The sequence below is a fragment of the Monodelphis domestica genome, chromosome 5 (assembly GCF_027887165.1).
Source record: "Monodelphis domestica isolate mMonDom1 chromosome 5, mMonDom1.pri, whole genome shotgun sequence".
NCBI classification, from domain to species: domain Eukaryota; kingdom Metazoa; phylum Chordata; class Mammalia; order Didelphimorphia; family Didelphidae; genus Monodelphis; species Monodelphis domestica.
Genome location: NC_077231.1, coordinates 1,448,373 through 1,472,370, shown reverse-complemented (window position 1 = coordinate 1,472,370; position 23,998 = coordinate 1,448,373). Strand labels below are relative to the sequence as shown.

General features: G+C 46.9%; 1 protein-coding gene across 7 annotated transcripts in view; it reads right to left on the bottom strand.

The window, feature by feature from the left end:
- The window catches only part of BICD1 (BICD cargo adaptor 1), a 204,353-nt gene extending 182,031 nt beyond the window's left edge, over positions 1 to 22,322 (bottom strand). For 3 of the 7 annotated variants that reach the window (XM_007502541.2, XM_007502545.2, XM_007502543.2), the window contains exon 1: positions 21,198 to 22,318. In XM_007502541.2, coding sequence (XP_007502603.1) covers positions 21,198 to 21,416 — 219 coding nt within the window. In that variant the 5' untranslated portion in view covers positions 21,417 to 22,318. Of the gene's footprint in view, positions 1 to 21,197 lie in introns of all 7 variants that reach the window. The other 4 variants (XM_056797372.1, XM_056797373.1, XM_001377041.3 and 1 more) reach the window with 3 other exon arrangements.
- Positions 22,323 to 23,998: the final 1,676 nt, after the last annotated feature.

Below are 23,998 nucleotides of genomic sequence, written 5' to 3'. Positions count from 1 at the left end.
TGATTAAAGGGTCCTTTGGAAAAGAGTACTTTCTTTCTTTAGTCTTGGCCTTCTTTTGATTAAACTGCTATCAGCACACCATAAATTAAACTTACAGTCTTCCTAGACGGGATGATCGCAGTTGTGTGCCTACCTTTTATTGGCAAAGAGTCGACTATGGCTCCAATCCAATTTCGCACTGTTTAAGTGCCCACTGGATGCAAGGAACCATATTAAAGCAAAACATCTTTCAAAGACTCTGGGTTTCTGCAGTTGCTTATGAACACTAAGAAATCAAATCGAGATCATCAAAGTTCTGTATGTGGATTTTTGTCAATAGTGACTTTCTTCAACACCGGCATTTTTTCCTGGTAAGTATGACCCTAGACATAAAAGGAGATTAGCAAGCAAATGAGAAGAACAGGGAACATGTTGCCTATCAGACTTAGGAATAGGAGAGGCGTTGATGAATAAAGAAGAGGCAGAGTATTGTGAGGTATAAAATGGATAATTCTGATTTCACTAAATTAAAAAGGGTTTATACAAATAAAATGAATGCAGTCAAGATTAGAAGGAAAGTAAAAAATTGGGGGGAAATTTTAAAGACAGTTGCTTAGGCAGAGACCTTATATCTCAAATATATATACAACTCTGTCAAATTGAAAAGAATATAAGTCATTCCCTAGTTGATAAATGGTCCAAAAATATGAACAGGAACAGCTAGGAGTTGTGAGAACCTGGGTTCAAATCTTGCCTAAGATACTGCCTAGAGCTGTCTGACCCTGAGCAAGTCACTTAACCTCAATTGCCTAGTCCTTAGTATTCTTTTGTCTTAGAGTCAATACTTAGTATCATCTCTAAGACAGAAGGCAAAGGTTTTAAAAAAAAAAGATATGAACAGATACTTTTTGGATGAAGAAATCAAAGCCATATAGAGATATGAAAAATGCTCTCAATCATTACTGATTAAAGAAAGTCAAATCAAAGCAATTATGAGATATCATCTTATACCTACCCGACTGGCTGAAAAAGAGCAAAAAGATAAATGTTGGCGGGAGGGGGTGCTGGAAAAATGGGGACACTAATACACTGTTGGTGGAACTGTGAACTGATTCAACTATTTTGGAAAACAACCTGAAATTATACCCAGAGAGTTATAAAACTATGTATTCTTTTAGACCCAGCCATACCCATCTGTTTCATAAAGTCATCAGGGAAAAAGGGAAAGAATCTAAATGTCCTAAAATATTTGTAGTAGCTCTCTTTGTGGTGGTAAAGAACTGGAAGCTGAAGGGATGCCCACCAAATGGGGAATGGCTGAACAAGTTGTGGCATATGATTGTGACAGAACACTTATCTGATGTAAGAAATTATGAGGAGGTTAATTTTTTTAAAAACCGCGGGAAAACCTACATGAAATGATGAAAGGCAAAATGAGTAGAACCAAGAAAACATTAGATACAGCTATAAAATTAACATCTGAAAAAAACTTATGACTGTCCACCTTCAGAGAAAGAACTAATAAAAAAAGAAACATGAAGGACTAGTATACTTTATTTTCATTTATTTTTTAAATTTTTCTTTGATTAATTTAGAATACGTTTCCATGGTTACATGATTCCAGTTCTTTCCCTCCCCTTCTCCCACCCCCCTCCCATAGTCACTGCTCAATTCCACTGGGTTCTTGTATGTATATATATATATATTTTTTTTTTAAACCCTTACCTTCCATCTTGGAGTCAATACTGTGCATTGGCTCCAAGGCAGAAGAGTGGCAAGGGCTAGGCAATGGGGGTCAAGTGACTTGCCCAGGGTCACACAGCTGGGAAGTGTCTGAGGCCAGATTTGAACCTCAGACCTCCCATCTCTAGGGCTAGCTCTCAATCCACTGAGCTACCCAGCTTCCCCCTTGTATGTATATTTTTTAAAAGTCAAATGATGCCTTTTCTAAGGCAGGGAAAAGAGGAAAGGAGAGCGATATCTGGGAATTTTCGTGTCACCAACAAATTAATTTTAAAAAATAACATCCATCATTGGCTTCAAAATTCAGTCAATGACTAATTATACAGCATATCTAACAGGAAAATGGAGCCATGAAGGAATTGGTCATCTCCCATGACCTAGAAACCCTCCTCTCCTCAAACTGTTCATTCTGCCATCGTTACCAAGGAAAAGCCACCCAAGCCGCCATGTTGTACCGGCATTACGTACAGTTACGGAGGCAGGAAAGGACAGCTTTTATAAAGCCCAGGGGAAAGCTCAGGAAGTCTTGCTCCATATCATTTCATGTCTGGTAAATTTTTCTAAAATGCATATCAGAAAATTTGCTCTGGGGTGGAGAGCTCCAGTGCAATGGACTAGCTGTGTGGAACTACAATCACTGTAACTGGGAAAGAGGAATGCTTCTCTAGTTTCGCACCATGTCAGGATACGATCCACTACCACTGGTTTTCAGAGGAAGGTGAGATTGCCCTTTGGAAAGCAGCACGGTTCCTGATGAACAAGGACCCTGCTAGAAAACACAGCATCCATTCCCAAACAGCCCGGCTTGTAACCCAAAGGTAATTACACTTTCCTGCCCAGAGAGGTCTGGCTTCAGTGTGGAACTCCTACCAGTGGCCTTAATTACAGCAGGGCAGGGAAATAATACACTCCAAAGACAGCAGCACGGAAAGGGACGGCTGCTGGGCTTCGGGAAGGTATGAGAACAGATGGTCCTGCTGCTTACGTTGAGAACGAAGCCTCTAAGAAAGCCTTGCAAGTGGATCGGCGCCAGCTTCTCTACAAGCAGCACTGTCAAAAGTCTGCCAATCCTGCCGCCATTCCCTGTGTTTCACTGGAGCAACTCTGGTTGGAGCTGCTCAATCAGCAGCTATTCATCGGGCACTCTCCCCAGCCACCACTGCATCAGGGAGCACAAAGAGGGAGACGTGCGTGCAGACACAGCGATGCAAGGAGGATTTACGCGAGCCAAAGTCATCTGAACGCAGCACCGCGTCTGCAATTATGTTCTCTACACATTAAAAGTCAGTCACTGCCTTGGATATTCTCTGAGAGAGCAAATCAGTGCAAGCCTACAAACGGGAGTGTCTACTATGGGCGCTGTGCTAGACGGTGGGAGACACAGAAAGACATGAAGTCATGAAGGGGAAATGGGGGAGACAGACAGACCCGGGGCCAGCACAGAGAACGACGGTACAAAAGACATCAGAAGAGTGCAGAAAGAGATGCCCTTCTTCGTGGCCCGGACCCATGTCATTTGTGCAGGGCTCCGTCCACTAATACGGGTCAGCGACCCATTTGGAACTTAGTCTTCAAGACTTACCTGAGAGGAAACTTTGCTGCGCAGGCGCGGAACTTTGACAGAGAGCAGAAACCCGACTTGGGCTCAGGTTTTCCCGACGCCAAATCTGGTCTTCGACCAATGATGCCACACGTGCCGCCGCTCTTCTTCGGTAACCAAAGGGGACACAAAACTTTAGGGGGAAAGATCATTCCCTGAAGAAGGCATCATCTGAACAGGATTTTGAAGCCGCGGGAGATTTTAACTCTGCCTAAGAGGCATTTCGGGCAGAAAGAATGACTAGAACAAAGGATGAAGCCTTTCTAAGGGATAGGAGCGGTTCAGAGGCAGAGTGCGAGATGCGAGAGAAAAGCAGCATGAAATGAGCCTGGGTAAGCCGTGGCCTCACCAAGATTGTGAGGAGTCTTGAACACCGGACTAAGGGATCCATGTGAAGGAGCAATGTGAAGTCAGCGAGCGGAGGACTGACAGGTCACTACATACGGATTAACAGGCATCGTGCAAATTCTGAAAAGCAGAGCAGTTCGGGACAGGAAAGCACGAATCTAACGGCAATCACAAGGACAGCAGATTTCAAACTCAATTCTGCTTCTGGAAGAAGGGAACGGAAAGAGAAGAGAACACGCATTTATTAAGCACCTACTATGGGGTAAGCACTGGGTAAAGAGTATATCATTTGATGAAATAAGTTTCTGAAAAAACCTAAGTTTCATCCCTCTGCCCCAATTTCTTTATTTGTGAAATCTGTGATACACCGGAAAAGAAGATAATCAAAAGTATTCAGCCTCTTAAAACAAATGTTAAAAGCAGAATGACTATATCTCTACTGTGCAAAACAGACTGAAGCCTATAATCAGAGAGTTGTCCGGATAAACTTAATGACAATGACATCATTTCACATAGTTGGGACCTCCAAACCTTCTACTGGGTGCAAAGAACTATGCAATACCAGTTACTTAGAAAAGAGAAGGAAAGTCTTCATCAAAATGGAATGATGGGATCATCTTAAGCTTTGTAGAGAAGCATCAGTATGCTGGGGGAAACAGGGAAACTGAGGCTCAAATGTGACCCAGGCTCACAGCGTAGGTATCATCCCTCACATCTTGCTCTCTCTCCCTCTCGTTCATAACGTCTCTCATAACTCCTCTCCCCTGGCACTACCACCCCCCTAGTGCAAGCCCTCTCTCTTCACCTTCGCCCCAGAATACCGCAACAACCTGCAGTTTGGCATCCTTGCCACAAAGCTTCCCCCCATTCCAGCTCACCCTCCACCCCACTGTCAAATTAATCTTTCTGCAGTGCATATCTGGCCACATCACCATTGGTCAGTCAAGAAGCACTGTTTAAGCCCTAGTCTATGCTAAGCACTATGCAATTCCCTCTCCTCTCCAAGATCAGATAGAAAATCCTCATTTGGTATTTGAACCCTGGCCTCTTCTACACTCCCAGTTTTCTTATAATTTCTCCCCCTCTGGGGACTCTGCAGTCTAGTGGCATTGGCTTGCTGTTCCTCCAACAAGACAGTCCATCTCCTTCTTCGGATGTCCTCACTGTTTCCTATGCCTACGATCCTCTCCCCCATCTTATCTACCTCCTGGCTTCCCTGGACTCCTTCAGGCCCAGCTAAAAGTACATCTTCTCTGAAAAGGCTTTTCTGACTCCCCTTTATGTTGCTGCCTCTCCTTCACTGATGCTTCTGTCTGTATCTCTTTGGTACCTCATTACGTGTACGTTACTCCCCACCACCCCACCGTTAGACTGTGAGCTCCTTGAAAGCAGGAACTGTCTTTTGCCTTTCCGTGCCCAGATCACACACTGCTGGACACAGAGAACCCTTAGTGACAAGGAGTGTCACTGTGGGACGACGGGCAAGTCAAGACTCCAGGATGGGGATGGCAATGGCAGCAATATTCCTGGAATTGTAGCTCACCACTGCTCTGCCTGCCTTTAATGGTCAGCCACAGGTCAACAACTTGCTCCAAGCAAAGAGTTTACTGACATGGGATAGCCCGAATCGCAGTGACCAAACCTCCCACCCATAAACCTGAGTGCACTCTCTCCATAAATACAGATGTCCCAAGATGGAAGATTCGGCACGTGTCAACTATAGCAGCCCAAAGCCAGCACTTGGAAACCTCCCTGAGCCAAGGTGATTCACACCTCTCACGCCTCCACATGCCACAGGCTCGTGGTCTTCTCCTAATTTCCTCAGGTCGTTCTCTCTGGCATACGCTCTGCTGCGAGTGTCCTTCCGCCTGAGTGCCCCGGGACAGCACAACTTCGGAGCCAGCAGCTCTGCTCCCAGACAACATGGCGGGTGGGTGAAAGGAAGAGAGAGAACTCCTCATTTCCTAAAGGCGAGGGGCATTACTCACTCTCAAGAGCGGGGTGGGGGTTCATCACCTGCTCTCTTCTCACCTTTCAAAGCTCGCACCCTCAGAATTACCTTCTGGCTGGCTTTCTAGACAGTGACTACTACCTCAACTGGGGAACGACTAAACAAACTGCAGTGTGTGGTGGCAATGGAAATTTATCGGGCTGTAAGAAATGATGAACAGGTTTTCAGAAAGAGCTGGACAGACCACATGAACTGATGCAGTCTGAAATGAGCCGAACCAAGAGAGCATGAAACGCAGTAACTGCAATATTGGGGAATGGACTTAGCTACTCTCAGCAATACAAATCCAGGAAAATCTTGGGGACTTATGACAAAGCATGCTATTCACTTCCAGAGAGAGAACTGTTGGAGTCGAATGCAGATAATTTTTCAGTTGTTTATTTGGGTTTATGTTCAGCCAGTTCTGATTTTTAAAGACTGAATTTCTTCCATGATCTTTGATCCTCTTTTTCCATTTGGTTCATTCTACCTTCATAGAATGTACTCTTCTTAATGGGATTTTTCTGCCTCTTTTTCTGGTTGAACAATTTTTCTTTTTAAGCTATTATTTTCTTTTGGGCATTACTTTTATTTCTTTTTGGATTTTTCTTCAACCCATCTTATTTGATCTTTGAATTCTTTTTGAGTTCTTATAGCACTTGGGACCGATTTCCATTTTTCTTTGATGTTTTTCATGTGGTTGCTTGGATCCCACCATCCCCTGTTGATTCTTTGCTTTGCTCTTTATCGCCATAGAACATTTCTAGGGTTAGGAGTTTCTTTTGCTGTTTGCTCATTTCCCAGCCTTTTTTTGCCCATGGACTGGGAATTCTGAAAAGCTGATGATTCTGCCTCCTCTGCTTCTGGCTTGCAGGGATCAGCACTGTGAACTATTTGCTCTGGGACTAGGTCTTAACCCAGTGTAGGCCTGAAGGGCCCAGGGCTATGGACTTCAGGGACTCACTGTGGGCTGGTACCATGGCCTAGGACTTCAAGGGGTGGGTCTGAGGTGCTTTTTTGTTGGTGTAGCCCATGGGGGTCCTAGGATCCCAGAGTTGGCCTATGCCCAGTCACAGAACCTGGTGCTATAAGTAGGGAGTGATGGTCAGCTAGCACTCCTCTGTGTGCAGTTTTGCTTCCAGTTCCCCCTTAGCCTGTGAAAATCAACTCTCTCCGCTTACCTTTCAATTTGTGTTCAGTGGGAAACCACTCCATCTTACATGGGTTTTTGATTCCTGTCATTTGGGGGCATTTTTCAAAGAAGGATTGTCGGAGCAATTTCAGTTTTCACTGTCACTAAGCTGCCATCTTGGTTCTGTGTAGAGTTATGTTTGGGGTTTTGGTTTTATAAGATTACTCACAAAAATAAACAACATAGATAAAAAATAAATTAAATTAAATAAATAGAAGTGATTCTGGTCTCCTTTGAATTCTCAGACTTGTATCCTTTTTGTGCATTTTCACAATTGACTTTAGATGAAGTGGTAAGAGTCCTAGATTTTAAATAAGATGTGCTTTTCAATCCCAGCTCTAGAACAATTTTCCTGCATAACTCTGGTCAAATTCTATCACTTCTCTAGGCCTAAATTTCCTCCTTTAGAAAAGGAGGAGATTCAATTAGATAAGCTTTGAAAGGTCCCTTCCAACTAAATCTTATTATTCTATTCTTGAAACTCTCCTCTTTCCTCTACTGGATTGTAAAACTCCTTGAGAACAGGGACCCTGACAATCCCGAGTCACCCTAGCAACTTAGCATGATGGCTTACACATAAAAGGTACTCAAGCAATGTCTTTAGAGTCAAATTGAAAGAAACTTCCCTAAAAAATATAGGAGTTAGACAAGAATACCTACTCTCCCCAATATTATTTGATATAGTTCTGTAAATGTAATAAGGCAAAAGAAATAAAAAGTATAAAGACAGGCAAAAGGAAATCAATATCTCTACTTGTTGACCACATGGTAGGTTACTTAGAAAAATCCTAGGAAATCAGCAGATAAACTAACTGGAATAACTAACCTTCAGCTGAGTCGTGGGCTACAAAATGAATTCTTAAAAAGCAACAGCATTTCTACGTGGCCATGACAAAATTCAAGAGGCAACAATAGAGAGAGATCTCATTCAAATACGTAAAGATGCATTACGTATCTAAGGGTCACACAAAATACTTGTGTATATTCAACCACAGAGTGCATCTTGTGCAAGGAAAAACTTAAATAGCTGGAAAAAGAATTAGTGCTCATGGCTAGGCCACACCAATATAATAATAACTACTGAAGTTTGATTACATTTTTGATAAATGATCTGGAATGACTACTAAAGGAGGACTAGCACTTCAGAATCTCAAACTATATTATAAAGCAGCAGCCATCAAAATTATCTGGTATTGTTTAAAAAAAGAAGTGATAGGTTAATGGAAAAGCCTGGACAAGGGAGAATCAGAAACAATGAAACTCAATCATTTAGTGTTCAAACTCAGAGGGATCTACGAGAAAAACCACTATCCACATCCAGAGGAAACACTGGGAGTAAAAACACTGAAGAAAAACAAGTGCTTGAATACATGGGTGGAGGGGACATGGCTGGGGATGGAGACTCTAAATGAACATCCTAGTGTTACATCCATCAGCGGCATGGAAGTAGGTTCTACTCAAGGATACATGTAAAACTCAGTGGAATTGCACATGGGCTACAGGAAGGGGGGGGGAATGGAGGGAAAGAATGTTCTAAATTGACTAAATAAATTTTTCAAAAATAAAAAAGGAATAGTTCAAAAAATTAAATAAAAGTAATAATAATTTAGTGTTCAATCAACCTTAAAATATAAATTACTTAAGAAAGAACTCCCTGTTTGATTTTAAACTGCTGGGGAAACTGAAAAGTAATCTGGCAGAAATTAGGGTTAGATTAGCATCTCACATCGATAAATAAGCAAAGGAATAGATAAGTAAAAGCTAAAATAATCAAAGGAAATAAACAGTTTTCCAAAAAAACTGCTAACTACTAATGACAATATGAAAGAATATTCTCAATCACTGATCATTAGAGAAATTAGTAAATTAGCACCTAACCAATGGCTAAAAATGACCCAAAATGGAAAGAGCCAGTGTTGATGGGATTGTGGGAGGATGGACATATCAAGTGCTAATGGAACTGGAAATTAATTCAACCACTCCAGAAAGCAATGTGAAATTATGGGAAGAAAGTAACCCAATGAGCATTCCCTTTGATTTTTTTCCTCCTTTTTAGAATTCTTTATAATAAGGGATAGCTCTTTGGGAGTGGGATGAGGAGGAATACCGTAGGAAATGTGGGTAAGAGGCACACAAAAAAAGACATAGGAAAAAGTATATTTTTCAAAATAAATTGCTTGAAGGGCAATCAGGTGGCTCACAGTGGATTGACAGCCAGACAAAAGACAAAAGGGTTCAAAACTGGGCTCCAATACTTCCTAGCTGGGTGACCCTGGGCAAGCCACTTAACTCCCATTGACTAGCCCTTACTGCTCTTCTGCCTTGGGACCAATCAATACACGATATTGATTCTGAGACAGAAGGTAAAGACAACAATTAAATCGCCCTAGATTGAGATTAGGATCTGTCAGTTTCATGGAAAGATATGGCGGCGATAAGGAACTGCAGCATGGGTTTGGCCGGTGTGAACTTGCGGCGAGAAGTAGCGTCATGTTTATTTTCGGTATAGAGCTGGGATGGAGGATCATCTCGGTAGGACACACAGTGGTTGGCCTCTGAGTTAGGTAGTTGCCCATAGCCAGAGCAGTTGGGTTAGGTAGCTGGAATGTGCCAGAGGCTCCAAGGTCAGTCCCCACCTACTGCCACCGAAGGTTGCCATAATCGTCCAGAAAACGGGCGCGTGGAAAAGGAGATGACAGTTGGGGCTAAGCAGGTGGCCGTCTGAGTGACCTAACAGCACTGGCGGAAGGCCTAGAGGGGCCCCAGCATGGAAGGCAGCCCTTCTACACATGGGGATGGCACAGGGTCCCTGAGACAAGGAGGGATCCCTCTACTAAGCCTGGCGCACTACCTGCAGATCAGTCGGCAAGCTGACTGGTACGAATCATGGCGGATCGGAAGGCTATCCAGGCTTCGTTTTAGTCCGGAATGTGCCTTGCCAGTTTTCATCTTGTTCTTTGAGCTTTCGTTCAACGAGGACCCAGCAGGCATCAGGAGGAGAAAATCAAACTGGGCTACAATCAAATAGCACCATTGGTGTTGCTAAAAACCAGGAGCAGGAACTCTTCCAGGAAATGAAATGCCAGGTCTGAAGGCTGAAGGCTAGCAAGTACCCTTTGAAACGGAGTTCCGAGAGCCTGGCCAATGGGTGGCATTTCATTTCACCTTGGTCTGCAGTTTTGGAAAAGGAAAGCGAGAGGCAGCATTCTGAACCCCGATTATCAGCCCACACAAAGCCAGCAACAAAGCTTCTTAAGGAAACTCTTCCAGCTACTGCAGAGTCTCCTGGAATGTAAAAGGGCTTGTTCTTCGCTCTAAGGCGTCAAGATGCCAGCCCAGCAGTCAAACGCTGCATTCCAGTGTGGGCACTTGTTTTTCCTTAAAGCTTTCTAAAGGCCCATGAAACAATACTCCTTCCACTAAAGGAAGAAGCGGAGACTGGAGGCAGAAACAGGATCCTTGTAGAATCCGTAAGTGCAACCTCTAGCTCCAAGGAACGCTACAAACCCTTTGTTTGTTTATCCCCACCGCCCGTACCTCCGGGTGCCTAGGATTTGCTCGCTCTTTATTTCTACGTATATACAAGGCTCAGAGCCCATTTTCCATCTTGGTACAAAAATGCGCACGATCTAGGGCTTCTCAGGCCATTCTGAACAGAGCTAATATGTAAAGAGCTGATGGATCAAGGAAAGACGAGTCTTTGAAACCAAGCTATTTAAAGAAAGGGTATCGTAGCTGGGGAGCTCAGTGGCTAGAGAGCCAGCGTCAGGAAGTTCTAGGTTCAAATCTGGCCTCAGACACTTCCCAGCTGTGTGACCCTGGGCAAGTCAATTGCCTGGCCCCATTTGCCTAGCCCTTACCCCTCTTCTGCCCTGGAACCAAGACCGGGTATCAATTCTGAGACAGAAGGTAAGAGACATTAAAGACATTAGACGACTTCGCAGAATAGAAAGCTAAATTCATGAAATCGTTTCATAATGTTGGGTCCCTTGTCTGAAACGTGTGGAGTAATTTCCTCTCTCTACAAAAGAGTTCAATACACATTAAGAACTTCATGGAAAGGCCGTGGGCTGTAGTGGAGAGAACACCAGGCTTCAAAGCAGAAACGTACCAACCAGCTAAATGATGCTGCTAAAAGAAAACTACTGGGAGTTGTACAAATGCCCCAAGTAGATTGGCTTTACTCTGAAGCCTGCAGTTCATAGGAAGTCCTGGTGCCCCCAGGACCGTAAAGAGACGCCTAGCGCTCAGCAAGTGCAACGCTTAGAGCAGAAAAAGAGGAACCACCAAGAGAGAATGAGCGGAGGTGCTCTCGCCAAAGTACAAAATGGGAGAACTGAGTCACTTGTAGCATTGTATTCCCAGTTAAAAAGTGGGAAACTCAGGACATAGCTACTGCTTCTGCTGTAGGACTGGATCGGGGTCTGCGTGTCTCGAGCTGTTACCTGCTTCGAGAGTTTTGACACCTCTCTGTTTAAAAAGGACCTCTAGGACGGGGCAAGTTCTTCATTCTTTGGGCCAAAAATGGTGGTCTATGGGTTTTGTGCAAGGGAGAGATTCTCACCTCATGACTTCTAACTAATAGCTACTGCTAATCCCTGTCTTGTTTTATATCCAGGTGTAGCTGCTTCTACACTGTGAGCCCACGGATGATTAATTTTTGATAAATTCTAAATACTGGCTTAACTCAGTTATTGAGTCGGCCAACTAGCTGAAGCTATCTCTCGCTAAAGCAAATCATTCATTAGTCGTTGTTATCCTGTAGCTTATCTATTCTAATCTTGTCACCCTTTTATCTCTATGTATCTAGATTTCCCTGTTGTCCAAAGGGGATAATATCTGCACTATCTGCCTTGCAGGGTTGTTGTGACTAAGAAATGCTATAAACTGTAAAGCACTATATAAATATTAACTATTATTGTTATCACCAATTCTCACTTTCCAACACTTCCTAAGCACTGAATCATGAAATTTTAGTGTTGAAATTAGAAAAAACCATAAAGGTCATCCAGCCTAACCAAATCCAAAAAGCATTCCTCTCTAAAATATTCCTGGGACACTAATGCATTGCTGGTGGAGTTGTGACTTGATCCAACCATTCTGGAGGGCAATTTGGAGCTATGCCCAAAGGGCACTAAAAGAGTGTCTGTCTGCCCTTTGGTCCAGCCATAGCACTGCTGGGCTTGTACCCCAAAGAGATAATGGACAAAAAGACTTGTACAAGAATATTCATAGCTGCGCTCTTTGTGGTGGCCAAAAACTGGAGAATGAGGGGATGCCCTTCAATTGGGGAATGGCTGAACACATTGTGGTACATGTTGGTGATGGAATACTATTGTGCTCAAAGGAACAATGAACTGGAGGGACTCCATGTGAACTGGGACGACCTCCAGGAATTGATGCAGAGTGAGAGGAACAGAACCAGGAGAACCTTGTACACAGAGACTGACACACTGTGGGATGATCATGTGTAATCAACTTTGCTACTGATAGCAATGCAATGATCCAGGACAATTCAGGGGGACTTATAGAGAATGCTATCCACATCAAGAGAAAGAACTGTGGGAACAGAAACGCAGAAGGAAAATATTTTATTTTTAACCTGTTTATATGGGTATTGGATGTGGGGTTTTGGTTTTTTAAAGATTGTTACAAAAATGATTAATATGGAAATAGTTATTGAGTGATAATACATGTATAACCCAGTGGAATTGCTGGTCAGCTCTGGGAGGGGGAGAAAGAAAAGGAGAAGGGATAGAAAATGAATCATGTAACCAGGGGAAATTCTTAAATAAAAAATTTTAATTACAAATTTTAAAAAAAAATTACCAAGAAATGTTAGGAGAATCTTTCTAGTGACTGACTGGGAGTTTACTCTCAGTTGGGTAAAATCTAACAAAAACTTGTTAACTTTTATAATATTTACTTGAAATCTCCAGGTCTAGAGTTCTCCCATAGAGGAGAGTGACCCACTGCTTCCTAGGTCCATGAAGCAGAGAACAAAATGATTAGACTTCAACAGGAAAAGATGTCAGGCACTAGACTACATCATCAAGGAAAATCCCATCATTGGTTTTGCTGAAGATCTTTCAACTAAGAGAGTGGCTTGTGAACTGGAGAACTCAGTGCATTTCATAGCTTGCGAGTTGGCAGTGACGCGCTAAATGAGAACAGTTTGGACAGGACATCTTCTGAATGCCCACGTTTATAACTGTCCCCCAGGTACAACTGGACAGTCCACTGAGCTTCTCAGAAACCCTCACGATGAGCATCATCCCCAGAATCACCGCGTTCAGAGCACCATTCTCGTTTCAGAGTACATTTGTAAGTTGAGGATGGCCTCTGCTTTCTACGTACACGTTGACTGTATCTTACTGTTTTCCACACAGTCAAACAAGGCCAGGCCAAAAAAAAGAAAAAAAGATATACATATACATAGAAATATATATATATATATATATATATATACATAGAGACAGACAGACAGACAAACAGACAGACAGAGATGACATCACTATCTGATACTTTCCTGAGTTGTATTATTATGGCTGATATTCCAAGACATTTTTTCACAGGTCGTCAGTCCTAGGTTTAACACTGATTTTGATTTTCAGTTACTCTCTGGAGTAACTCTGCAACTTCTAAAGGCAACCCCAAAAAGTCCATGGGGCTCATATTCGTCCTTTCAAAGATCAAATCTTGTAACACTGCCTAGTCATGTCAAAATAAGGAATTTAATTCCTAAATCAGGAATCTCTCCATTGGGACAAATTGGTTTCATAACCTTTTCTAGCCATCTAAAGCATTACTAATATCACAGATGATAGAGTAATCATCTTGAACAAATATCCAAATTATGATGATAAGGAAGAAATTATGATCATGTCAAGATTTATTATTTTTTTTTATCTCCAAAGAGTTTTCCAAGAGCCTAAAGAAATTAGATCAAACTAAGAAGAAATCAAGTTGAAAAAAGAATTATTTTAATTTAATTAACCAATTGCATTATGCAATATGTACTATTGACATACATCAGACACATTGTTCAGATAACACTGGTAAACAAGGTGTTTCAGGCCCGGATCTTCCCCGTCACACTGCCATGGAGGTACGGCCATGACTTTCCATAAAAGCCAAGGAAATCCTCTCCAAAGTCTGACTAAACAGCTTCCTGTGGCTTCAGGCCTCATGGGTTGCCTGTTCATCTAGCAGCATAAAAAGGACCACCCACATGCCCTTCCTACTTGGTGGATGTCCTAAGGCTTCTCAACAAGTCAGCATTCCTGGCCCTTTTGACGAGATCCATTTCCTGATGGAGGAGGGCCCAGGAGGCACATTCGCTGGCCAGAGGAGCACTCTATCCTTCTGAGGCTTCCTTTCTTTTCTGTGACTGAGTTATACTTCCTTTCACTAATAGGTGAGTGAGTCAACAAGCCAAGTTGACAAGCATTTATTAAGCCCTTACTATATATCAGGCTAATGTTCTGTGCTAAGGGCTGGGGTCCCAAAGAAGAGCAAAATCTCTCTCTCAAGGAGCTCACAATCTAATGGGGAAGTCAACATACAAACAACTATGTAGAAACAAGAGAGAGAGGGGGGAGAGAGAGAGAGAGAGAGAGAGAGAGAGAGAGAGAGAGAGAGAGAGAGAGAGAGAGAGAGAGAGAGAGAGAGATGATAGAGAGATGATAGAGAGATAGAGAGATGGTAGATAGAGAGATAGATGATAGATAGATAGATAGATAGATAGATAGATAGATAGATAGATAAATAGATGATAGAGAGATAGATGGTAGAGAGAGAGAGATGGTATATAGAGAGATAGATGATAGATAGATACATAGATACATAGATAGATGGGTGGTAGATAGAGAGATAGATGATAGAGAGAGAGATGAGAGAGAGATGGTAGAGAGATAGATGATAGAGATGGTAGATAGAGAGATAGATGATAGAGAGAGAGACAGATAGATGGTAGATAGAGATGGTAGAGAGATAGATGATAGATAGAGAGAGAGATAGATAGATAGATAGATAGATAGATAGATAGATAGATAGATAGATAGATAGATGGTAGAGAGATAGATGATAAATAGATGATAGAGAGATAGATGGTAGAGAGAGAGAGATGGTATATAGAGAGATAGATGATAGATAGAGAGATGGATGACAGAGATAGATAGATACATAGATACATAGATAGATGGGTGGTAGATAGAGAGATAGATGATAGAGAGATGAGAGAGATGGTAGAGAGATAGATGATAGAGATGGTAGATAGAGAGATAGATGATAGATAGATAGATAGATGGTAGAGAGATAGATAGATGATAAATAGATGATAGAGAGATAGATGGTAGAGAGAGAGATGGTATATAGAGAGATAGATGATAGAGAGATGGATGACAGATAGAGATAGATAGATACATAGATACATAGATAGATGGGTGGTAGATAGAGAGATAGATGATAGAGAGAGAGATGAGAGAGAGATGGTAGAGAGATAGATGATAGAGATGGTAGATAGAGAGATAGATGATAGAGAGAGACAGATAGATGGTAGACAGAGATGGTAGAGAGATAGATGATAGATAGAGAGATGAGAGAGAGATGATAGAGAGAGAGATGATAGAGAGATAGAGAGATAGGATAAATTGGAAATAATCACCATGGGAAAGCACTGTATTAAGGAGAACCAGAAAAAGCCTCTTAAAGAAGGTGGTATAAAATCTAAAAGCTAGGGTGTAAAGGAAGCCATGGAAGCCAGGAGACCAAGATGAGCCGGGAGAGAGCCAGCAGAAATGCAGAGTCAAGGCATGAAGTATCTTGGGTCCTTGTGTCAGAAACATCAAAGTGGCTAATGCCATAATAATTCATATAATCTGTGGAGGGCAGCAAAATGTAAGAAGCCTGGAAAAGTAGAAAGGAATGGGAAGATGGGGTATCGAATGCCAAGGAACAGCAAAGAGTCTATGGAAACATAGAAAAGGACCAAGTTATGAAGGGCTTTAAAAGTCAAAGACAGAGTTTTATTTTTGATCTTTTAAGAAGCAACTGTCAGAGCTGTGCTTTAGGAAGATTGCTTTGATAGAGGAGAGGAACCTGGATCAGAGTGAGGAGAGTCCAACTAGAAGACTACTGTAATGATCCAGGTATGAGGTGAGAAGAGCCTTTACCAAGGCAGGAGCAGGGTCAGAGAAGACATGTTGCAATGGCAGGATGGATAGAATTTGGAAAAAAGCCTTTCAGAAACAAATTTATTAATTCTATTTTAAACATCTCAGCTTAGAGAGAGAGAAGAGATCCATCTAGCACTTGACAATATCTAACAGGTTCCACTTACAATTTATAGAGTTCATCAATGAGCTATGAGTGTTTTGTTTCATTCCAATTCCAGAACTAAAGTTTTGGGCCCAGGAAATGGGCCCAGTCAGTTCTACCACCCTGGGGAAGAAGAATGCCCATATTTGTGGACTGTCATCAAAAAGAAGCGTGCCTACCAAAACTGAAGCACATATTATCATTGACAAACTAGGACTGTCCAGATTGGAATAATGTTTTCTTCTGTATATTCCCAATAGTTGGCTGTCCTTTAGACTAGAGCAATATTTGGAAAGGACCAGCAAATCAGGGTGCTCTTAAGTCTAGCAGCTGTAATGACAATGTCCGCTCACTCTCTGAAAGTCTTATTTTCTTTGAAATAAAATGGTGATCAATAGCATATCAATAGCATTTGCAAAAATCTAAAGACTTCCCAAGTAACATACTTTGTCCAAATAAACATGACATGAAGGAAACGAGCACGAAACATATGTTAAACGAAGTAAGTTGTTTGCATTGTGATTATCATCACCTTATGATTATAAGATCATAAGAGAAGATGAGACCATGATGGTAAAGCATGTAGCCTAGTGCCCAGCACAGCATCGATATAGTCTATAAATGCCTCTCCCTCTCTCTCTCTCCCCCTTCCTCTCTCTCTCCCCCTTCCTCTCTCTCTCTGTCTGTCTCTCTGTCTGTCTCTGTCTCTCTCTGTCTCTCTCTGTCTGTCTCTCTCTGTCTCTGTCTCTCTCTCCCTTCCTCTCTCTTTCTCCCTCTCTCTCTCCCCCTTCCTCTCTCTCTCTCTCTCTCTCTCTCTCTCTCTCTCTCTCTCTCTCTCTCTCTCTCTCTCTCTCTCTCTCTCTCCCTCTCTCTCTCTGTCTGTCTGTCTCTCTCTGTCTCTGTCTCTCTGTCTGTCTGTCTCTGTCTGTCTGTCTCTCTCTGTCTCTGTCTCTCTCTGTCTGTCTGTCTCTGTCTCTGTCTCTCTCTCTGTCTCTGTCTCTCTCTGTCTCTCTCTGTCTGTCTGTCTCTGTCTGTCTGTCTCTCTGTCTCTGTCTCTCTCTCTGTCTGTCTCTGTCTCTGTCTCTGTCTCTCTCTCTGTCTCTGTCTCTCTCTGTCTCTCTCTGTCTGTCTGTCTCTGTCTGTCTGTCTCTCTCTGTCTCTGTCTCTCTCTGTCTGTCTGTCTCTGTCTCTGTCTCTGTCTCTCTCTCTCTCTGAAAATTAGTTCATTTAAATAAGAAACCTGTAGAGCCACCATATGTTGAATACATCAAAAATATGTCATTTTGAGGCTGTTGGAACTCCTGCCACCAATGAAGATGAAAACCAGTCAACGACGGAGTAAATATATCCTAGAGAACAGTCTGACTCCCAAGGAGGAGACTTGCCCAGGGGAATAGCGTTAGTAAGCGTCGGCCACAGGGGAGGAACCTGCCGTCGCCAGGATGCTTCTGTGGGCAGAAGCGTTTCTAGGCAGACGTCTATCAAAAGCAGGTGGTTAGGGCATTCCTCTCAAGTCATCTCTTGTTGGAGAGAAATCAGAGGACAGCCAGCCTCCTGCTTCTGAAAGCCTGTCCGCCCTCAAGCTTACGTGCCCCAGGAAAGAAGCCAAAACGCCAGTCGCCTAACCAGGGCGACTAACGGGGAGCCGACACCAACCAGCTCTGGGGCTTTTGCTTCCCGGTCCTCGAGCCCAGAGGAGAAAAGGTCGCTGAGCTCCACTGCTCCTGCTCTTATCAAATCTAGTGAGGTTGAAGGGAACTTCTGGACCTTCTGGGAAGCGCCTTTCCTCACTAGGAGAGACATCGAAGAAGGCTGATCTACTGAAGAGTCAGTGCGCTGTGAGGGCTGCGGCCAAGCTCCGGGCCTGGCCCAGCTGGCCTGAGCTCAGTCCTTGGTCATCTTAAAGAACTATTTCATCTGGTGAAACCAAGTTAGAGTCCGGTGGAGACAGCGAGGGCTTGGGGATCCTAGCCAGAGACAAGGAAGGGCTTAGGGAGCTTCAAGGAAAACGGAGAGGTGAGTGAGACTCCTTAGAGTGAGGGAAACCTTGTTCCCTACTCCTCCCTTCCTGTCCTTTCGTGTTATTATTGATAAGTCCCTTTACCTTTTTAGCAGCCTGACCACGCACTGGTCCCAGTAGGTACGGCCATCGGCCTTCCTTCCCCGAGGGACACTGGGGGTGCCCGTATACCTCAGAGCCAATGAGATAATGTCTGTAAAGTGCTCAGCACAGAACCTGGCACATAGTAGGTGCTTGCTCCCCTTCCCTTCCCAATGCTCTTTACTGCATGGCGGACTGGGGGAAACAATGTGGTCAGATCTGTGTTTTGCAGACCGATTTGAAGGTGAGTGAAGAAGGAATCCGTGAAGACCAGCTTGAAGCAGTGAGTGGGGTGATGAGGGGGAGCCTCCCCAGCCAGGGAGAGGGCAGGCGAGATGCTTCAAGGGTAGCCCTGACAAGACTCAACAGCTGATCAAGTATGTGGGGTGAATAGGAGCCAAGGCAGGGATGCCCCAAGAGCTTCAAGCTGGTGGCTGCACCCTCAATGGTAACCGAAGAATTGACAAGAAGGGAGGGTTTGTAAGGATTTCCAGGCGACGGTAGCCCCGATGCTGTTTGTTTAGCACTGACTGACTGGGTTTCTGCTCATCTGAGTCTAAAAGGACCTCAAGCTAAAACAATAACCCGGCATGGCTTCCCGTTTCCAATAGAGTGACCGTGGGGAGAAGAGAAGCTTCCACAAGCACCACTCAGTATTATTTTTAAGCAGAAACTTTAACCAGTGTCCACAATGACCCGCCAACCAATCCTTTCCTCTCATTTCTCACAGTGTTAAAAATAAGAGAAAGGACTGATACTCTGCCTTCAGACTTTAAAAAATGTGGTGTGGTAGGTAAACAGAGAGCTGGAACACTTGAGTTCAAATCCAGCCGGAGACACACTTACTTTGTGGCCCTGGACAAGTCATTTATTCTCCATTTGCCTCATTTGTCTCAGCTGTAAAATAGGTATTATAATAATAGAAACCACCATGTGGATCAAAGGGGCTAATATCTGGTGCCCGGTGCATAAGAGTACTCCCTAAGTGTTTTCTTCCTTTCTTCCTCTCTTCCCATGTACAGAGTACTTTGCTTGGTACTAGGGAAACAGAGACAGCTAGAAACCGACTGTCTGCTGTTTTAAATGGACACAGAATGGAGAGATATCATTTTGCTAGACCTTAAGCTCCTTGGAGGCAGGAATCTCTCTCCCCTCGGGCCCACCACAGTGGATTTGTGGCTTTGTTCCTGGTTTGTGCTCAATAAATGCTCATTGAATGAAGACTATCCCCTGCTCCGGTCGGTATCCGTGGATAAATGACAGCGTAAGTGAGGGCAGCTCCCCTTCTTTTCCTTACGATAAGGGAACTTCTCTCTTAACCAGGCTACCAAGAGCATCCCATTTCCCCGCTGCTATGTCCAAGGGTTAATGGCTTCCAGTGGATTAAGGAGGGCAGGAAGATCGCTAAGAAACATTTTTGGAAAGAACAATTAGCCACAAAAACTTCGCCCCTTTCCTTTACTGTGTCCATTTATGTAACTCAACCAAAATGCATTCAAACCGAGGGTGTCAGTTCACTGTAAACTGAGGAAGAGCTTACTTGGGTACCAATCCCAGGAAATCAGTCCAGCAGCTATGAGGACTGCCTGGACCTGGATTTAGGAAGACCTGGGTTCGATTCTCAGCTTCCTCAGGCTTCTGGGAGAATCAAATGAAAGAATGCACTGTGTCCCAAAAGTCTTAGTTCGAGTTTTTAACTTTAGAGCCGGAGCCTCACTTGTCCGGGCTTCAAGGGCAGGATGTTCGACACTTTGGGCACCATCAGGAAGAGAAAGGCTTCTCGGCTTTCTTCTCCCGGCACAGATCTGGAGAAAAGCGTTCCACAGGCACCTAGGCAGGACTACAAGGGCTCTCTCTCGCCCTCTGTCCTCCTCCTTCTCTGGCTCTCTCTCGTCAGACTGACTGACTCTCTCCAATGGGAAAAGGCCGTAGAAAAGGGCGTTGGTGAGGAGAGCCCGGGCTCCACCACACGAGTCCACACAAGTCGTTGGCTCAAAAGTGGCCTCCACGGCCTGCTATCATGGGAGAAATGGCGGGGGCTAGGCCTGGCTCCAAGCCCCTCTTCGGACTCGCCACGGAAACACTCCCGTCTGCAGAGAAGGTCTCAGAGCCCCGGAGAGAACCGGGCCAATAGAAGGGGCAAGAGGGCGGCGGAGTGTTCTCCAGGGGTGAGCCTGTGGGCTTGGGGACCTCAGCAGAGTCAGGTGGGGCACCTGCTACCTCTGGCCCGCCAGAGCTGTGGCAAACGGCCAAGTTGGGTTCCCCTGCCCGAGTCGAGGCGACACTGCCGGCCAAGTCCCCGAGAAGGCGCCTGGCTCCCTGGGAATTCCCTTCCCCAGTGCGTCTCCCCACCGAGCCCGCCCGCCTCCCTCCCCGGCGGCCGGCGCCACCCTGAGATCCCTCTCCTCTCAGTCCCCGGCGCTAAAGTTGAATCGCTCCGGGGCACGATGAGCTCATCCCTCCCTGGCAGCCAAGCCCTCCCAGCAGCATCAGCTGCGACTTGTTCTGCTCTGGGCCGGCCGAAGCCCCGAGACTCCCGCCCGGGGGGCGGCCCAGGCCGGGTCCTCTTTCTCCTTCCACTAAGGCGAGGCCGCGGGGCCCGATGACTCAGGTGTTTCTGACAGGCAGAGTGCAGCGGGGCTGCCCCCCACACACACCTCGGCCTCGGGCGACCTTAGCTCGCTCCCTCCCCCGGCCCCAGCGCTCCTTTCCCCACTCTGGCACCTTTTCTTTCACCGAAACAATGCGCTCGGGCCACAGCGCCGGCTGGCTGGCCAGCGCAGGGGCCGCTCCGCCCGACATCTGGCGCTGACAGAAGCCCAGAGGCCGAGGAAACTGAGGCTGGGGCGGGGGAGTGCCTAGCCAAGGTCATGCAGGTAGGGGCCGCCCTTGGGTGCCAGCCTGGAGGGGGAGGGGCGGGGCTCACCTCTCTCAGCTGCTCCAGCTCCTGCTTGAGGCCCTCGTAGTCGGCCTCGAGCTCATCGTACTGCTGCTTCAGGGCGAGCTTCTCCTCCAGGACCACCAGGCCGTACTCGGCCGCCTGGATCTTCTCGTGAGTGGTCTCGGCCAGCTCCTTGGTCAGCCTGGCGATCTCGGTCTGGTAGTGCTCGGCGCGAGGGGCGGAGGCCCCCGGCTCCGCGGCCATGGCTCCGGGCGGCGGGGGGAGGGGCCGGGGCTCAGGGGGAAAGCCCGCAGCTAGAAGGGGCACCCCCCTCCGAGCCTTCCTGCGGGCCGAGGAGAGGAGGCCGATTCCCCAAGGGCCGCAGCGGCCGCCCCATTCATCCGCGCGGGTCCGCAGCCGGGCGGCGGAGGTGCGGGACGAGGGTGCGGCTGCCTGCTCTATTCAGGGGCGCCGGGCCGCAGCCATCCCTCCCGGGCAGCGTCACTGCGGTGTCCGCACGCGGACGCCGCCGCCAGCGCGCCGGCCTGCCGATCTGTCAGTCCGCCCGCCCGCCCGCCCTTCCTCTTCTCGGCTCGCTGTCCACCTGCTCCTCTGGCCCTGCAGCAGCAGCCGGGGCGAAGTGATGCAGTCCCGGCCCCCTCCCTTCCCCCTCTCTCCCGGAAACAAATGGCAGGCTGGCAGGCAAGGAGGCGGGGGGGGGGGGGGGGGGGAGGACTGAGCTCCCCAAGAGCCCCCAGGCGGCCGCTCCCGGGCTGCTGGCAGAGCCTGCAGGGAGGAGACAAGAAGCCTGGAGCCGCGGAGGAGGAGAGAGCGAGCGAGAGACAGGGAGGGGGAGGAGAGGGTTAGATAGGGAGAAGGGGGCCGGGGAGCACCAGCAGGGGAGCTGGAGTCCGGGTAGGAGAGACACGGGGGAGGGGGGGGACCGGACGGCAGACGGGAGGGGTGGCTGGCCTCTCACTTGGCCCGAGGGAGGGTTGGGGAGGGAGACGGGCGCCGCAGCATCCCTCAGGCAGCGACTCCGCCCCTGAGAAGAGCTTGCCTCTTAAAGTGCTCCGGCCTCCCTCCGCCTGCAGGTCGGGCATCCACTCTCAGCGGGGCGAAGTGCACCTACCCCGAGCTCCAAGCCCAATCCGCTGGGCAGCCCCGCTCTCCTGCTGCCTTCCGAGCTGCCCTCCTCCTCCCTGTGCCAGGCTTGACAACCAGCCCCCCCCCCCAAGGTGCTCACTCCAGGCATCCCGTTCCGGCAGGGCTACAGGGGAGATAGGGCCCTTAGGGGCCCAGCAGCCCGCCCCTGCCATTGTGGCGGGCTGCCTCGACTCCCCTTTTCTATCTGCCCCCTACTCCGGCACTGGGGGGTGGGGCTCGAGGACCCTCCTCAGGCCCTGCACGGACACAGACAGACCACGGATAGGTGATAGATAGCAGGGGGGAGGGGGGGAGTAAGTACACCAGTGTGGACGCGCTTGCCTTACTGGTCTTGGGGTGCCTGATACAGCCTGCCCCAGAGATGGCCATTTCTAAAGGAGAAGAGAAAGAAGCCGCAAACCGCTCCCTAATCTCTACTAGGAAAGGCTGGGCTCAGGCTGGGAAGCCTTTCGGTGGGGAGTGAGCTGGGAGCTGCTGGCCAGGCCTAGGCGGGAGATGGGTTGGAGTTGGGAGACTTGAGAGGCTCTGGAGACTGAAGCTTATTCTATTTTATTTTAGTAAATAATAAATGCTGGCCAGAGGAAAGGAGGCAGCAGGCTCATCCCCACTCTGGCTGCTCGGGCTACACAGCCAGCCTCCACTGGTGGCGCCCCAGCCAGTCCCAAGCCAGCTCAGCCATGCTGGCACCCTTCTGGCCCTCTCCCCCAGTCAGCAGTGCAGCCAGCCCCCAGCCCACCCGCACTCTGGGGTCGCCTCTTCTGTCCTTGGCCCTGAGGCCAAAGACGTGCTTCCTCCCATCTTGGCTTCTTGGGACAGCCATTTCCTGAGCCCCTCTGATTTGGCGAACTCCACCCAGGGGTCTGGGGCAGGGGTGGGCGGGTCTTCTTGGTGCCAGGACCTCAGCACGGGCACTGCAGGAGGATTCCACCCATCACCTCAGAGGGAAGCAACTTCCATGCCCACAGTGACAGCCAAAGAGGGGGGCAGGCTAGTGCTCGTTAAGTTTCCACAGGAGACCAATGAGGAATTAGTTCAACAGTCTACGTGAGGCTGGAGTTCCAAGGAAGGAATGGCTGTTAGACATGGAGACAAGTGGAAAGAATGGCAATCGTGTGGCTACTTGGGGAGAGTCATGAGGGACACTGAAGTTCTGGACAGGGCCAGCTTTGGAGAAAGATAACCTTGAGGTCCAGAGCCAGTGCATGACTGCCCACCGTCCAGAAAGAAAAGCGGAGGGGCTGAGGGGCTTGCTTATCCACTCCCCCAAAGGGCAGAGCCCTCTTCTGATGGGTACCCGCTGCATCACCTGCTCTCCGGGTAAACTGGGGGCTCCCTACTTGTATCTGTTGAGCTGCCTTTGTCGGGCTGGGTGCACTTACATGGTCATCATTAAGTCATTTTCCTGAGAGGTAGAAGGTACAAGAGGAAGTCATGCCAGAGGGCATGACTTGGAGCAGTCTGGGGCTAATGAGCCCATAGGTAGATGTGGGCTCTGTTAGAAACAAACCCTGTGATTTGAACTTCAAGCCGCCCTCCCGTCTTCCAAAGGACTGACCACAGACCCCCCTTGTGGTCATGGCACAGACCCGGCTTGGGAAGCCACGGATCTCTGGGTAGGGAAGGCAGTGGCTCCAGAGACTTGAGGGAGAAATCAGCCTGCTGGGCGGCAGGTAACCCAG